General features: G+C 39.1%; 1 protein-coding gene across 2 annotated transcripts in view; it reads right to left on the minus strand.

Annotated features, from left to right (window-relative positions):
* Window positions 1-18,242, minus strand: part of RSRC1 (arginine and serine rich coiled-coil 1) — a gene marked incomplete at both ends in the record, with an annotated part of 163,044 nt that overhangs the window by 66,955 nt on the left and 77,847 nt on the right. For both annotated transcript variants that reach the window (XM_082003686.1, XM_082003687.1), the window contains one exon: window positions 8,919-8,970. In XM_082003686.1, coding sequence (XP_081859812.1) covers window positions 8,919-8,970 — 52 coding nt within the window. The remainder of the gene's footprint in view (window positions 1-8,918; window positions 8,971-18,242) is intronic.

Below are 18,242 nucleotides of genomic sequence, written 5' to 3' on the forward strand. Positions count from 1 at the left end.
AGCTTTGCCAACAAATTAGGTGCAAGCGTTGTATGAAGAATGTATTTAACGTCCAGCTGTATAAGCACTTGTGTATGGCTTTGAAGCTCATTGGTGTAGACTGTCCAGGGGAGTTCAAATACTGCCTGCATCTTTCTGAAATTCGGTCTTAAAATGCCTACAATTCTCATAAAACACACACTATAAAAATTAGCCACAATAAATTTATCCCAACATACATTTTCTTGATATTTTTTTATTCATTTAAGTCTCCTATTGTTCAGAGTTTGTTCAAAAGTGCTCTTTCTGCCGATGTCGTCAACTAAATGGTTTTTGACACAGAAATCTGCCGAGTAGGAATCAGCAGTTGACCTAGAAACTGAGTTCACTAACTCCATAATTAGGTGAGTTTCTTAAATTAGCTAGTTTTCAAGAAGGGAATAAAATCTTCCATCTTCAAATATGTATTTACAGCAGAAGGATATACTGTGAAAACTTCTGAGAAATCAGTCCAAACTGAGGATTTGCATCTGCTGCCGCGATACTGTCTGAGCAGAGCTGAGCAGCTGAAAACAAAACCAAGCATTTCACCCACCAGCAGCTGTGAACTAACCTGTAGAGTATGGGGACAGGATTACAGACGGCAGAATGTATGTCCAGATCCTTATGAAGAGAGAGCCCTGAAGTCCAGAAAAGATTACGCTTTTCTGGAGCCGTGGAAAGCTACACAACCTTTTACTCCACAACTCAAGAAAGACGGCGCATTCAGGATGGCGGCAGAGAGGAATCGGACTGTGCAGCCTACCTGGATGATTTGGTAGACATTTCACATGTGTAATTCCAGTTTATTTACCTTTGAAAGAACTGAGGCAGGGAACAATAACAAACTCCACAGACTGGGGCAAGACAGATCCAAAATTCCCACCGGGGACCACAGTTTTGTAGGCACTGAAAGAACCACCACCCTTCCTCTCCTTACAGCTAGATCCATGGAATTCCATGGTATCAGCTACTTTTAGGAAGTCCAGAAAAAATAAAAAGAAATAATTCACTGTAGATCAAACTGTTGAAAACACATTTTCACTGTAGGAGAATAAAATGCCCTATGAGCTTCCAGTGTTAAGTTCTTCCTCGAGTTTATGCTCGATCATCTGGCAGAAAGTACTTCTGAAGAACTTCAGTTTCTCTTTTGGGGTTAATGGAGTGACACAAAGGAAGGAAAACAGGTAGTGAAATCCACAGGTGTGGTTTCTTCCATTCACCTCCAATAATGAACCGAGAGAGGTGGGGGGCATACTCAGACCACCTACCAAAGCCTCTACTAGTTGGCTCCAAGCATTTGGAAAGACAGACGAAACAAGACGCGAGGCCAATGAACGTAATTCAGATTTGGTACTTGGGGTACCAATGAACAGCGTGTCCAGTCTCTCTTTCAGAACAATGAGAGAAAATATCACCCAGGTCAGGTACGGCTGGATAAAAGCAATACTTTGTCGTTACTCAGTCACTCGACAGTAGTCATAAAAGTAGCAGCCCAAGAACTTGATAGTTCTCTCTTTGCATCCTAATCGGTATGCGTGAGCGGATCACCGCGTATGTCTGCATGTCAATTAGAAAGGCTGCAGATGGGGGGAATGCACCTCACTGCGTTAGTTTTTTACAGTTCACAAATGCAAGACACTACTGTTTCACGCATTTATTTATTTCCTGTATTAACCAATGGCCAAAAACCTCCTGTTTAGTACAAAACACATTTAACCAAACTGCTAGTCACTACCGCCCACCTAAATCTTGATCAGTGCTAAACACGACACCTGTGCTTGTGGTTGGCCATCCCTGTACCACTCAATTCTTAACGTTATCTACCCTTTGCAAGCAGAGAGATGATTATCATAGGGTTTGAAAACAATTAGTGTTGTGGGTATATTGCAGGAGAAATGCCTCACGTGTACGTTTTCAGAACTGTTCTATCTTTTCTCTACCCATCTTCCTCTTCCTTCCCCTCCCAAGTTCTCTGTCTCACTCTCAAGTTTTCTGGATCACTGGCTCACACAAGGAATACAGAGGGGCGAAGAGCAAACCCTTCTACTCCTGAGCACACCTCAGCCTTCGTATGAAGAGATAACGTGGAAAGAGTATTAAATTAACAAAGCCATTAAGGAAGGACAAATATAAATGGCAATTCCTTGGGGCTACAAGCAATTAATGTAGCCAACTACCACAGCAACAGTGGGAATGACAGTTTCTCCTCACATTTATTTCTGAGCACGTAAAAAAAAGTTCTGGGCTTCTCAGGACAACCTTAGGAAAGTGAGCTTCACCAGGTCCAACCGAAGGTTTCTTTTAATGCACCTCATTTGGGTTTTTTGTCTTTAATGTTTTAATAGATGCTTCTCTAGAGCACCACAGAAATGGGATCTTCAGTAATCGCCACGAGCTACTTTGCAGGTTGCAGCATAACAAAACCCAGGGGCCTGATCCTGTGCCTGAAAGCCCGCTCCGAGCAAGGGAGCCGGAGGCTGTCAACCGCAAATGCCTGTGGCCCCGGACACGTACCCCGGCCTTGCTTCTGGGGTGGCGAATCCTCTTCGTCGGGAATGGATTCTTATTCCTTCAAATTCTCCTTAGCTTGGGGTTCAAGAATTGCTGCACAAAACACCATTAAAAACATTTTTAGGGCCTACATCCGTGTTCGTTATATAGAGAAAAGGTAGTTCAATAAGACCCCTTGGCTCAGAAAACCGAGATTTGTATATAAATAGGAGTAAAATTCAATCATCCAAAGTGTCAATAGACACTACTCAAAGCAATGGTTTGAAATTACTAGAAATAAGAATTTTATAGCAAATCAAACTGAGCATACCCACATGGTAACTATAGTAATCTCTTTTGCAATATCCAGCAACTTTTAAGCTTGTTTTAAGTTCAAATTCTTACAATTTCTGGGGAAAGCATCATTTTAAAAGCTATTTTTTAATTTCCATGGAACAGGTAAAATATTTTATGTATTATTTCATCCTTTGTGCATATATACCAACACGTGTTATCCATCCTTCTAAAACTGTTTGCATAATCAGAAATTCAAACTAAGGCCATCAAGTTTTCAGGGGAAAGAACATAAATAGCAAAATGAAAAGTTAAGAAAACCATAATCAAAATGAGAAATCCATAAACATTTTCTAAATTTGGCATTTAAAAATAAGCACCAACAAAAGGAAGTTTTTCATACTTGTTGCCACCTGCCTGCCTTACTACTTTGAATAGCTAGAAAAGAACAAAATAGAGGCCATCCTATTTAACTAAACAGTTTTTATTAAAGCAAAAGAAAAGCAAGAATCTATAAAGTAGCAAGTGATCCTATTAGTTCCACCAGACTAAAATCATACAGTCTACGTATGTGGTCCTTTCAGCCACATCTGTTATGAGCCATTTTGATACCAGAAAGCAGAGAATATTCGACTATTTATCAGGCACTGAGTGCAAATTAAGATTTTTTCCCCCCGATAACGTGTGTTACAATGGGTAATTTTAAAAAATGCAGTATTATAAAACACTTGCATTTTTACAACAGCTAAGGCCAGAATACTTGTTTTATATTCAGTTATTTTCTCTTTAAGGAATGTGTAAAAAGTAATAAAGTTGCATGGTACAAAATTAAAGGGAGCAATCTGATAGCATAATTCAAAGATAATGAGTTAAATATCCAATATCCAGAATTGCTGCCAAACAGACCTGATAAATGTTAAACGCTTATGACTTGTATTCAGCATTTTTTACTGCATATTGCTCATGTCATATTAGTGTCTCAGTTCTGAAGTTTTCTTTAAATCAACTCTGTCAAGAATTCTTTGCACAGAAACGCTTTATTCTTGAATGCTCTTTCAGCGACAGATTGAAATGCAGATTCCAAAAACAGATCCGTCACTTACTTCAACTCTAGATCTTTGAAAATCCAGACCAACTGCCTTTTGTCATTGTCTTTATATGAAGAGTAAGAAATTTCTGCTTATCAACGTAGAAAAAACTTTCAGACTACTTTGGTAAAGGCAGCCAGACTGATAGTTTGAAACATCCACGTGCTATTTCTTACCGATATGATTACATTTTGGCATATTCATCCCCAGTTTTATCTTTATGAGAAAACACGGGTGCCATACAACAATTTACAGCACAAATTAACTGCCTTTAAAGTTTTGAGGTTTCCTGTTACGCTTACGGGTTGTAGCAAGGCAGGACGTGAAGCGGGGCAAACTTTTTCCTTAAAATTAGCGATAAGAGCAAGCAAATGTTTCACGTGAAACCCCAGCTCAAATCTTCTGTTCTTCTCCGTCTCTCGGTAATGAAGTCTGGGAAAGAAATCACAGACACCCAAGTGGTTTGGCAACCGTAAGTGACAGAAGCTCAGCTAAATCCTCTGTTTACACTGGGGATTAGCCGGGTAGATTGTGCGCCGCAAACTGAGCTGTCGATGGTCAAGGGAACCTGCTCCCTGTCAGCCCGTGGGGCAGCGGCACAAAGCCCGGTCCTGGTAGGAAGTGACCCATAAACGTATCCCTACGAAGGATTTACACAAAGCCAGTCTGCCTCATAGAAACTCCATATGACCATTAACTGGCCTGCAAGGCCTGCCAGGAGGCCTAATTACAGGTCTACAGAGCCCAATAACAAAAGCTGAAGAGCTTTAGCCTAGGGATGATCTGCTTTATACTGACTTGAGAGAGTCCATATAGAGTGACAGAAAGAAAGAGGTTTAGCTTTAAAATTCTCCCAAGAGACAAAGCATTGTAGCTAAGTCTGGAAGGCCCGCATGCAACATACTTCAGATAGGCTTAAACATACCACCCTCTCAAAATTAACATTCAACCATTGCCTGCTTAACATCTGCTCAAACGTGGCAAGTTGCTGTGATATTGTCAGAGGATGCTAAAAAGGCTTTCTTGTAGCTCAATATTAAGAAGAGTAAGTAAATGAAGTCGTGGAAATATAAATTTATAGCCGAGACCAACAACTTCTACTGAATGACAGTTTTTGTATGTCAAAAATCAGTTGCCTTAAAAATTAAAGCGGAGTGCTTCAGTATCTTCAAGTATTACCCTGTTCAGTGTGAACAAAGATACTGACATTAATCTACACCAACAAAAAAAATAATTAACAAAGCGCATAAGAAAGTCGGCATGAACGAAGGACCTGGAGACAAAACTTGACGGCAATTTATTACCTGAATATCAAAACGGCCATTTTCCCCTCCTCCCCTCACAAATACAGGCAAATATTTTTTATTTTACCAGCTCTCCCACAATGAGAGACCAGAAGTCACAATTCCCATCCCCAAAATGCACCATAAAAAAAAAAATCCAATTAAAAAGAGGCTGATTTACTATTTGCTATCTTTTGGCTTTCAGAGAAATCTGTTGTCATTTCTTAAATTAATATCTAAGTTAGATTCTGAAAGCAGAATCTTCCAAGATACTGAACACCTACAATTCCTGCAGAGGCTGCATCTGATCTGTTGGCCGTTGGAGCTACCTTCCCTAAAATCAAGCATCTCTGGTGATGAAGAAAGCAGTGAAGAGCAAAGGGAACACAGTAACATATAATTAACTTTTTTAAACTACTAGAACAGCACTTGGGAAAATTGACGTACTGAAAGCACTTTCAAACCTGTATTCTGTAAATCCATAACATTATTAGTGTATTTCAACATACCGCTTTCTTCCTCTTGCTTAAAAAGCCACAGGGATAAAGCCCCAGAATTTCCATGTCAATAGGTTGATGTGAAGCAAAAAAAAAAGGATACACAACAAACACCTTCAGACTGAGAAGACAGCCCCAACATGTAAACGTTTCACTGAAACACCAGAAGAGGAATAAAGCAAAACAAGGACTATCTAAACCTTTTTGTACCTAAATTCTTTTGGAGATCACACCCCTTATAAAGTGCCTCTTGTCGGTAGCTAAAGCCGTTGTCTGCAGTACATGGCAGGAAAGGAGGGCGAGCTGTCTTACTAGCCTAACGCGCATGAACAGAGCGCAACCAGATTTTGGACCGACATTTCCTGTGCTTGGAGAAAGGCTGGGAATTCCTGCTTTTAGCTTGGAACAAAATCTCCTCAGACATCCTGCGCGCCGATAAAGCAACAGCCCGAATGCCTTCTCTGAAAAAATACGCACGTATATCGCGTGCAAATATGTATTTGTTCCTGTGCCCAATTCGAAGGAAGCACCTCAACTTAAGCCCTGACATCAAATACTTTTCCCTCAATCCTGTATATGTTCCAGGCACCAAGAGAAGTTTCAAATGAAACAGTTATCAACAGTAAAACGTGCTCCCGAAGCAGCTCCGGCGGCGTGGCTCCTCGCGGCCGAGCGCTGGCCGGAGGGGAGTTAACCTGCCACCATTCCTTACCTACGTTTAATAGTCAATACAAGCCATTACAGCTACATTCTAATACCACTTCCAGCACAGACAAATGTGATAAAAATTAACTTCTCCAGTTCAGCAGGGACTTGTTGCAAAGTGGTATCGTTACTTACAGGCAATTTCTTTTCTCAAAATGAATGTCCAGTAGCACGCACATTCGATTTTCCCACGCGTACACAACAAACTTACGCCCCAGGCTCTCTCCCCGTTTTCCGTAGAATGCTTTCATCTACAGTAGCAGCACTGACAAAGGGTACATTGGAATTTAGACCATTTGATGGGACTAAACAAAAGGGAAATTTAGATAGTAAAATAAATTAAATTTGAAATACCATGAGACTGGTGAATAGCGGGTTATAAACTCAAGCGTTAGATAAATGTATTGCTGGGAAAGGCCATAAGCAAACTTCAAAACCCACCATCAGCTTGAATTTAAAACAAGACTGCTCTTAAGAGATATTAAGGGCATGGAAATGGCAGAAAAAGGGGAATGGAAACGCCAGCATAACAGCATGTCAATAGAGATGAACAACAAAGGGACCTTCCCAAACGCCTCTCCAACCCTTGCTGGGGGCTTTGAGCGGCTGCGGAAGGTAAGACTGTTTTGTTTGTCCAAACCAGAGAGGAGTACGGTGTCATTAACAATCATTAAAACGTAGATAATACCTTTTAAAGAAAGCACAGCTTTCTTGCCCACTTAGTGGGACTGGAGCAATTCCGTTATCGTGTACAGCCAGAAATTCTACAAGTTCATTCACAAGTTTGGGATGGATCCTGTATCGAGCACTACGTACACAACCAGCTTCGTTCATCATTACTAAAGTACAGATTTAAATTTATATTATATTCAATTAAATCATACAACATCATGCTACAACAGCAACAATTAACCTGTTGATTGTGAACTCCTTGAAAAGCTGCTCAGTAACAGTCTAACAAAGATATTTTTTTTAACTTAATCGTGAAAAAAGTGCTCATTTTGCAATGAGTAAACACACAAAAAGATACTGAAAGAACATTATTAATATTTCCAACACTCCTCTCACAGCAATTTAATAAAAATTCAATTTAACTGATTGAATACAGGACTGCGAAAAGAAGGTGGGGGGGTGATCTCAAACGCCTGAGCTTACCAACACTTACATAAAGCCAGGAAAGAACCTCTTTGTGTATTTTGGACGGTAAGAGAAACAAACAGATTAACTCTCTTCAGTTATTTATGAACAGCTTGCAGCTTCAATCTAAGTTTCAGACTTCAATTGGGAATATTTAAATTTAACGTCATAGACCTTTTATATGTTTTTGGAAATTTTTGTGACCGAGGTCATGATGATATACAACCCACAGGTATCCTTCATACATTCCCCAGGTGTTAAATTAAAAAATGAGGTGTGATAGATGTGAGTAGTATACACAAGTTGTGCTTTTTTAGGTCAGTGCTGTCACATCTATTTTATAATTATATCCTTCAAAGATTTATTAAAAGGTATGGAGAACAATGAATGCATTTGGAGGTATACAATATAAAAGGTTAGATGCATTTTTGAAAAACAATTCAGAAATGTGAGAAGAAGTGTATTCCTTAAAACAGAGGGTTTCCATAAGGGGGGACACAACACTGAGGACGAGACACGGACCCGACCCTGCTATTTCTTGGAAATTGCTGTTTGTAAGTTAAGAATACATATATGTATGAAAGATGAAAGTTGAACTGAAGACAAATATATATTTATTATAATGCATATGAAATACTGAAAGCTTTCCTTCTTGCATGACAAATTGACAAAGTTTTAATGGGAAAATTAAAATAAGATTCAGAAATTAATTAAGATTACAAGCCTTAACATGGACTATCACTTCAGAGCCTTTAAATCCTTCTTTCAATAATCTAAAGACAAATGCAAGTACCTAATACAACAATTTCTTTAAAGTTTTAAACCTGGCATAAAGCTACAGGATTATGCCAATTTTTATTTAAATTAAAGGTTCCAAAATTAAGAATAGTTACCAAGATATGCATCTTGCCTTCCTTCTTACTAGTGCTAGACTAAATAGGAATGTTCCTCTCTGTAGAGAGCTAGTATTATAGATCAGCCTCCTTCTGGGAGACTTTTGGAAAGCTTGCTACATATTTCTTCTACCAGTTCAAATAAATAAATATAAATATATACATGCACTAATTCAGTTCAGTGCTAAAAATTAAGGAAACAAACCCAAATTTTTGAGAGTACAGAATAAAGTCTCAGAGGACAAACACATGAAGTCTGAGTGCTGGTTCTCAACAGCAAACAAAAATTACTTATTTTTATCTCCTTAAAGGGAGTTACTAAGTGCCAGTGATGATGCACACCAGTTTCATCTAAACCGGAAATTGAAGTGAGCTACGGAGAAAAGGACTTAGCATTCGCCAAACAGAAAAGGATAAAAATACTGTCTTGATAGGTATCATCTTTTTGATATTACAAAAGTTACATACATTTTTGAAGAATATAATTTTACTGATAATAGCAACACTTACCAGCTGCCTCAAGAACCAGCTGTAATCTAGCTTTGGCCTGTTCAGCAGGAGTCTGAAAAGAGAGAATTTACAAATCTTCATAACTGCACATTCACCACGCAAGGTCACGCATTGCCGACTACGGCACCGCCATCACCAACGGCGGGTGAGCTCTCACCTCCGCGAGTGACAGTGCTACACGCCACCCAACGAAACTTCCAGACTGACATTATCATATTTGAGTTAGAAACGATCAGAAATTTTCAGAATTGACAGAAAACATGACCTCAGTTAGGTGGCACCCTGACCAACCTGAGCCGCCACGGCCAGGCTGAAGCCCACCTCCAGCTCCTTTCTCAGTCCTCCAACAGCAAATCCTCCCCAGCTCCGTGGTGACCCCATTACACAAAAATACACGGCTACACAAGCATGCTCAAAATCCAGTTTTAATATGATTAATTTGGTGAGTTTTTTACACTTCTTCTGTTATCTGTTCTGATATTTTCTTCTCCTTAAGGTATTTCTTCACATCTGTTGGGTTGAGGAACATATTGTTGGCTGTGTACCCACTATGCTAATTATTCCAAGTGATGTTTTACTGTGTCCAATGTGCTTGCCATCCCTCTAATTTTGAAGCCACTCAAACGTTTTCACAGTTAAATTTATACACAAACCACATTTGTCACGGAGTTCAGAAGTCGATTCTTTCTGTAAGCTTCTGAAAAGTTTGGGAGGTTTCTGCTCTGCACTAAAAACAAAACACGACAGAAAATTTTGGTGTCGTCGTTCAGCTTTGAAAACTCTTCTAGGCAGATACTGCTGCTGGAACAGTTTTACTGGTAACCAGTCTAAATTTGCACCCTTCCAGTTTCACCCCATTAGCCATACAAATATTAATCAAGATAATCAGGCAAAGCTCTTCGCTATGAATGTCCCAACTGATGACGCTCTCTAGGGCAAGAGAGTTAGCTTTTCTCAAAATCTCTTTCAACCAAAGACATCTCAGATTGCCTTGTGCGTGATATCACGGATTACAGCATGATTGATATCATATTACTATAAAATATAATCTGTATAAAATGGCCTTGTATTCTGAAAAACAGACTGTCATAATTTGAGAGAGCGAGAGCTTAGATAGGTTCTAGTTTGAGTATCTAATACTGTGTGCAGAAGCACACGCATTCTTCTATCAATGAGAAAACCATTTTCTGCTTTTTAGGGGTTTATTTCTTTTTATTTATTAATCCTTTTTTTGGTTACATTATGTCTACACCTATTACAAGAGTCTAACTGATGGTAAAGAACAATTCAACAACTTCTACAAGAATTTACACTGCTCCTTTCATGCCGTCTGAAAGATGTCACATTAATCCACAGAATTTTCCTGAAAAAGGAAATTTAAATGCAGATCCAGATCTTAGTTGTATAGAGGTCTAATACTTTTTAGGTTAGAATTTTGCTAGCTGTTTGCACAAACCCAAAATTATTGGGCAACATTTATTATTATAATTACTATACCAATGCCACCATTTTTGTTGACCGCTAATCTTAGTGGCAGCAAGACAAATCTTGAAATTTATTGTAAAAATAGCTTCAAATTTCTTCCCCTGGCAATGAACTAATTATTGCAATATGTTTTGGCATATTAAGTATGTCACTAGAAGAAAGCAAGCAGAGGAAGAAAAGGATCTGCTTTCCTTCCAGAACAAACTTGCCCAACTTACTAAGTTTCAGAAAAGCTGTACTTGGGTTTGAGGTTTTTCCATTCCTATGACAACTTTAGATAGAAAAGAAAAAAATCTCCAGGGTTGCTGCAGTTTGGCAAAATACTGCTGTACAATTTCGCAGAGAAGGAAAAGCGTTTGGTGTAAAACTATTACCTGAGCTCCCATCTTCACATGAAGAGTCCAAGTGTTTGTGCAACCCAGCCATCAGCTGGGTTCTGGCATCCAGTAACGCCTGCAGTACATGAAACTGGTTTCCTATATTCCTTTTGTCCTTTCCATGTAACAAAGCATTTGATTAACTTCACTGAGCCACCGTGAATCCCCACAGTCTGAGCAGTTGGCACAAGCGTCCTCCCAGGCTGCGACTCACTCCCGCGGGCTGCCCCACACCGGCAGCAGCACAAGCCCACACCTTTCTAAAGCGGCTTTTTCTGTAAGATTCAAGCGTGTCTCTAATGCTATGGGACTGGTTGTGTTAAGAGAGATAATCCTCTATTCTTACAGCAGTTACCCAGTTAGACGTTTGACAAAAATGCCTGGATCTCTGAAATAAAAGGATGTCTTCTTTCTGGCCATGGAAGAGTCTGCTTAGCACTACCGACTGGAGAAACAGATGTTTCACTGACACTATTTCACTGACGTTATTTCCATAATCAAAGCCTAAAGTGGCCACATCTAGCACCGCCACACCAACAATGACTTGCTGAAAGAGCAAATATTAAACCAGGCTCCAGAGGGAGGAAAGCAAGCAATGAGCAGCAGTACAAGCGACGCCTCCCAGGGCCAACCATGAAGCTCCACCAATACTGGCACAACCGCTCGCCCTGCTCTGAAATGCTCCACACAGCTCAGAATGCCTTTTCCCACGCCTCTCATGTAGGTGTGAATGTAGCCTGTCAGTATAAGGTAGGCTAGACTAAAATTCTTCTTTTACTCAGCAATATCCTACTGGAAACTGCACACCCTGACCGCAGCCCTAGCACTACCTGATACCCAACTGCTTCATGGACGTTGGTATAGCCACAGGAGAACTTGGTATAGATGCCTTTCTATGATCAACTGATATGCCCTGAACAACGAATGGGTGAAGGGTTCTTAAATAAAGGTTACTAGCTTGGCTCCAGAAAGCATTTGTCCAACTGGTGGATGAGGCCAACGCTCTGAGAAGATGGACAAAGATGAATTCATCCGTAAAATCACAACCAGACCCCCAAACAAGCCGTTAGCAATGTGCGAGAAAGACCGACTACCAGAGGATAGTAGAGTCAATACTGGAGTATTGATTTAGAAGACCATTAAATGACAAAGTTCAGAAAGGCCCTCAGGAAACTTAAAAATGGTGAAATGATTGGTGTAGGAACCATTATCAGATTGATGTCCAGCACAAGTTGCAAAATAAACCCTCATATTTTCCTTAAGGTCTTAAGCATAACAGAGAAGGAAAGTAATTCAAAACAGTATAAAAAAAAGTACCAAGTATTTATAGTACCAACTGATGAAGGTGACAACTAACTCTAAAAGCAGAAAAGGCATACAGCCGAATAACGAGGTGTGCCAAGCATCCCCAATGATGAATTTTGCTGGTAACACACTGGAATTATGCTTTAGAAAACTATGGTATTCTACAGGATACCATAAAACAGAAATATCCATGTGATTAATTGTTATTAATATCTCACACAAATATCTGATTATATTCAATTTTTTATGCAAGCTTTTTAGGAAGATGTGGCACATCCTTCTTGTACTTCTTTGCAGTATGTCTACTGCATTACATTGCTACTGCTTTCATAAATAGTATGATTTTTATTAAAATGGCACTAAAACCAGTGTCTCATAACTTTAAATTTGGTGCTTATTGTATAAAAAAAACCACTACACGCAAGTTGCTTGCCACTAGTAGCTACAGGGAGCAAGTGATGTGCTTGATGGACAGCTTCAGACACGCCATCAGTGTAATGTTTTGCTTTCAAAATATTCAGTTGCGAGGAGGATTCAGCTTTTAAATTTTACTAAAATAATTAATAGGTTTGAAACAACCACTTCAATTCAGCTACTAGATCTTGTTTTTTCAAAATCACAAGTCTGCTACTTGTGATATGCATGATAAACTTTGACTGAGAAAACAATATTAAGGTGAAAATAAACTTGAGAAAATTGAGGAAGAAATTTGAGAAAATTAAGCTTAAAAGCGAGTGCAAATTTCCATTTGAACTAACACCTGTGAATATTGTTAAGTAGTGCATGTGGCTCTTGTCAGTATTGGAAAACATTACGTTATCACAAGATTCAGTTAATGATGCTGAAGTATTTCAAGTTGCAACGCGCTCTTACCTAATTTATGTGAACATGGAAGTTTCATATAGAATGTCTAATGTTTATTGTTTCTGCTAATAAATAATAAACAAACTAATGTTTATTGTTTCTGCTAAAACTGAATATGCCCAATTCCTATTTATCACTAATGACATCGGCTGCATATAATTTAACTACAGGGCTTTTCTTGCTGATAACATCTCTATAAGAGCCTAACAAACCTTAGTGTGATAGTGATCAATTTTTGTGGGGTTTTTTCCCCAAACGTTTTATCTTGGCATTAGAAAAAGACAAAAATAGCAGTCCTCAAGTCCTCTACACCTCTACTAACAGAGACGAGTGACTGTCCCTAAGTGCCACGCTTCCCACAGCAAAAATGACCGACGTTCTTTAGCTGTCTTAGATACACGTGCTGCCTGAAATTATAATTCAATGTTCTATTTGCAGAGAGGACGTAGGATATCAAATCTGTTTAAAAAAAGATAGTCAAGTTCGTAATTTAAAAAGATTTTCCACTTACTGATAAAACTAGAATTTCCTACAGGCATTATATTACATTAGAAAACTATGAAGCTATAGATCTCCTAACTTGGCAAGCCAGTTGTTTATACCAGCTGAAATGTCTTAACGTTACTTCTCCCTCTGCCCCTGAAGAAAAGGTTTGTGTCCAGGTTTCTTCCTGAAGACGACTCACGGCCTCATGGCCAAATGCCATTATAACAGTGGCAATATAGTAGGTTCCTGCTCGTATTTTGGGGATTATATTAGCACAACCACGCATTGCAATTGAAAATAGAATATGAATTGTAGTTGTGTCAAATACAGATCTCCTTCAACGAGATATCATTTCCGCAGGTTCAAATTTCTCTTGATGCAAATGTATTCAGCAAAATTACAGTTTAAGAAACAAAATCAAAACAATACGAAAATACTTGGCAAAAAAACACTAATGAAGTAACCCTATATATGATTCTGAAAGCTCAAATCCATCTTCCCGTTTTAACTCCAGCCTATCATCAGTTTCCTGGGGACATTTATTTTACCTTTCCCAACGCCTGATAAGCTTAAAAAAAAAAGGTTGAGAGAGAGCAAAACAAGAAAAAGGAAGAACAAAACACAAGTTTCCTAGATGTCTGAGGAGACGGCTATCCAAAATTTCTGGGAATACTTCCAAAGTGGGTCAGAAACCTAAAGCAAGTGTCATTTGCAATGAATTCCAGAAAAAGACAAGTTGACAAGGCTGAGAACATAAGAGAAATTCCCCAGCGTTACTGCAACCACGACTCTTCGAGAGGCTTTATCAAGTGATCCTGTTTGTACATTCTTCTCAGGCTTGCTTTTCACTCAAAACCAGCGGAATTGTACAGGAAAAAAAAGAACACTGAAGCTAAGCGACTCTTCACGTTCAGGAGACGCCCGGAAGCGCAGTCGCCTTACCTGCGGGTCCTCGTTTCAGAGCAGGCGGCCGCGCGCGAGGACGGCGGGAGAAGGCAGGAGGCAGCCGCCGTGGTGGGCTGGCAGGGCGACGGAGCGCCGCCCGAGGGGGGAGTGGGGCTGGGGTGTCTGGGGCTCGCAGGCCTAAAGTTATAGCAGCAGGCCGGAGTGCAGCGGAGCAAAGCGCAAGACGGTAGTTGCGGTTCGTTGGGACGAAGAGGAGAACCATTTTGCAGGGATGAAGGCAGCGGCCCTGCTATTAAACGGATGGGGTTCGTACGGAGAAGGGAGAGGCTCCGTGCAGAGCGAAAGGAAAAGCCATCGTGTTAACCGACCGGCCGACCCGCGTCTTCGCTGAAAAACCCACCGCATCTCACGCCTCTCTTCGAGCTCCTCAAACACACCGATACGGTAGCTTGAAAGACAAGCTGATGTTTTCGTTGAAGTACCAAAAGCTTTTATGAAAGTCCTGCATAAGAAAAGTTATACGGCACAAAATAACCACAGACCACTTCTCACAGGTATCAGCAATTGCTCCTTACTCTGCATTAAAATGCAGGCTGGTTTTACAGCTTCAGCAGGGAGCTGACGTTGAAAAGCCCTTGCGTGTTGGCATTCCGTCACATTTACAGGTAAATACAGTATTTAGGGGTAGAGGAGACTTACAGGCTTAACCAGATCAAGCGATAAAAGCAGCACGGAAGGGTGTAAAATGCAATGCTGATAAATAGAGAGTAACGCACACGGGGGAGAACTTCTCATCTACTCCGCTGTGTTCTCAAGGACCCGTACCACTTCGGGAAAGAACAGTTTAGCATCATCAGCTAAAAGGAGACCTCAGTGTATATCAGTAATGAGAAAAGATAAGGAAGAAATGACAAAAATTAAACAAAGGGGATAGTTACATAATTTCATTTTAATATATTCCGTAAGTCAGCCTACCTTCACCTGAAATGTTATACAACCCAATTCTAGTAAATCTGTCCCAACAGGAAAAAGAGCAACAAAGAACCCTAACCCCAGCTATCTTTTAAGTGGAGTTTGATCAAATTATGGAAAAGATTATGTGATGTTTGTTTAGCATAGGAATGGCTGGATTCCTCTTCAGTCATTTATTCCTCATTAGGAGATTTAAAAAAAAAAAAATATCAAAGAAACTGAAAATAAAGAACTTATATTAGGAAGTATATATATTAAAAAAAAAACCCCACGCCAAAGGAGATAGAGAACTTGTAACCGACATTTTTTTCTTACATTAGCCAGAGCCAACAGAATGAATTTGAAGGTGGCAAATTCAAAATTGATAGAGGAACATTTTTTCACATTAAAAAAAAATCCCAGAGAAGAATTCATAATATGAATTAATAACACTGAAACATAATAAGCATATCTGGCACTATTTGAACTAAATCCCTACATTTTCAGACATAAATCAGCTTAAATAATTGGATGTTAAAATTATATTTATGTCTAATTCAGTGTTTCATCTCTGATACAATCAATCAGTAATACTCTCAGATAGAGGCTATGGTAGGGCCAGTATCCTGACCTAATATAGAGCTACCTGTTCCAAAAAAACTGAATGTTTGCAAAACTGTGGAAGTGTATAAATTGGGAAAATGTACCCAGTAAGAGACGGTACCGACTCTGTTCGCTTTACAAACTGAGAATTTTTCCCAGCTTGCTTCCTGCCCAGAACTATCTTTCTATTATATACAATGGAGAAAGAAGAATTTGGTTTTACTACTATCCAGCTGATACACCAGCTGTATGAAAGTGTTCAGCAGCTAAAAATGAAACACACCAAAATTATATTAAATTGCCATAGCAGTTTTATACTACTGCTATGAAGGATGAAATTGGGGAAAGAAAATAGCAAAAAAAAAAAATCTGTGGCACCGTCAGGCTGTGTATAGTTGTCTGCTGTGCTTCTTGGAGACTGCAGATACTAACAAGCAGAAATATTTTTTTATTGCAAAATCCCTAGTGTTTTCTTACATGAGAGAAATAGACTGAACAGGAACAGAAAACATTTTAAGCTCAAGAAACAGGTCATACTCCATTTCCTAAGAGTTTTATACTTTTTATGGACCTCCCATCAACATTATAGAGTTGATGAGCTATAGTTTAATGCAAATTACTACGATTTTCCATTACAGCCTGAAATAGAATGAAGCGTAACAAAAATTTTGATCTTAAATGTTGTCAGACCTATACAATTATCGAAGTATGATATACATGAATTGTAATGGAGAAAAAACATGTAAAGCATGGAATAATAGCGATATCTGTCCATCAAGCACACAGATGCTTTTGGCACTTCCATATTAAAAAAAGAAGACAGCATGAGCAACATGCCAACTAGGAAAGGGCAATCATTATCCAAAAAAATAGAAGAGGAGCCAGAAAAGCCATTTCTCCCTTTAATGTATGTAAAGGCCACAGAAAGAATATGACTAATGATGAAGTGAAAAGTACAGCTTAACTAGCGACACATACACCACACTAAAGAGATAATCCAGCCGTATTTGTTTATGGAAGAAGGCTCTCCCAGCCCTAGCCAGGGAAAAAATCTGTACGTTGACAGAAAGGTCTGGAAAACTTTTCCGAGCTGTACAGACAGCCCTGTTCAGTCCTACTCCTCCAAGATTGCCAATTTTGATAAACTGGGAAGGAAAGATAAGAAAGGGAATGATACGGCCCAGTCATTAAAATTCAGAGCCCAGAGCGGAAAGACAAAATTGTTGGCATAACTATAAAGTCACAGTTATAAAGTTGCTAAAACAACTTGGTGGAATGTTAGAATTTTCTGTTAAAATACAAAAGAGTATTTTGACTGCTTGTCGTCCAACAGAATTTTCATACAAAATTGAGATCAAAGGGGAAAACACGTTATATTGTCCCTAAACATAACAGACACTTTGACATGTGCCGTATCTCTAAAGCATAGGATTCAGAAAATCCTTCTCCTTCTATCATCGAGGACATAAATGCTCATTAAAGCACTTGGATTTGTTACCTTTAATCACAGATTCTTACACACACTCCACTTAACCAGCCTTTCCTTCTGAGAGAGACACGGGTTTCCCCAGCACCTTCAGAGAACCACCACGCAAGGTGGTCAGGAAAAATGGCATCTCACTTTAGAATATTACCAAATCAAAATTTGAGAAACCAGGAACAACGGCTTGCTGGAACAAAATCAAAGGCAGAAGGCAACGTCTGTGGCAAACAGCCCTGTACAGCTCAAACATGTGCCAGGGATTTTCATTCGGCATTCAAATCATTTTGCTTACTGCTGTAGCAAGTGCTCCTTTAAAGGACCGTAAAATATAATATATTAATTTCAGTGAAAATTATTGAGAAAAAGCAAGGAAAATGGCCTTCATACTGGAAGTGGATACAGAAAATGGATTAACTAGCCACCAGAAATATGGAGTTGTAAATAAGATTAAAAAAAAAAAAATTAAAAACTGGCAAATACTGGTCTTTTAAAAAGGAAAAAATTACCAAAAATGTAAACACACAGCCATAAACTTTGCATGATTTCTTTAGTAAGAGAAAAAATATAGATAATACTGTATCCAGATACATACTAAGGGCTAAAAAAATTACCATCCACCCATGTATTTACTAGCAGCCCGGAATATCATCTGTTCCATTTCCATTTTCATAGATAAACAGTAACAATCACCAAAAAATTCAACGTGTCAATAAATAGAAGAGTTGAAAGAATAGAGGCTTTTGCATCAACACCTTCATCTGGTCCTTATTCTACAGATTCATGTGTTTGATAATGCACCCTTTGAAAATTATTTGGATTACAAATCTTCGAGCTGAATTTGAACTGAGAGAGAAAACCCTTTCG

The sequence above is a fragment of the Phaethon aethereus genome (assembly GCF_964289735.1).
Source record: "Phaethon aethereus genome assembly, chromosome: 9".
NCBI lineage: Eukaryota > Metazoa > Chordata > Aves > Phaethontiformes > Phaethontidae > Phaethon > Phaethon aethereus.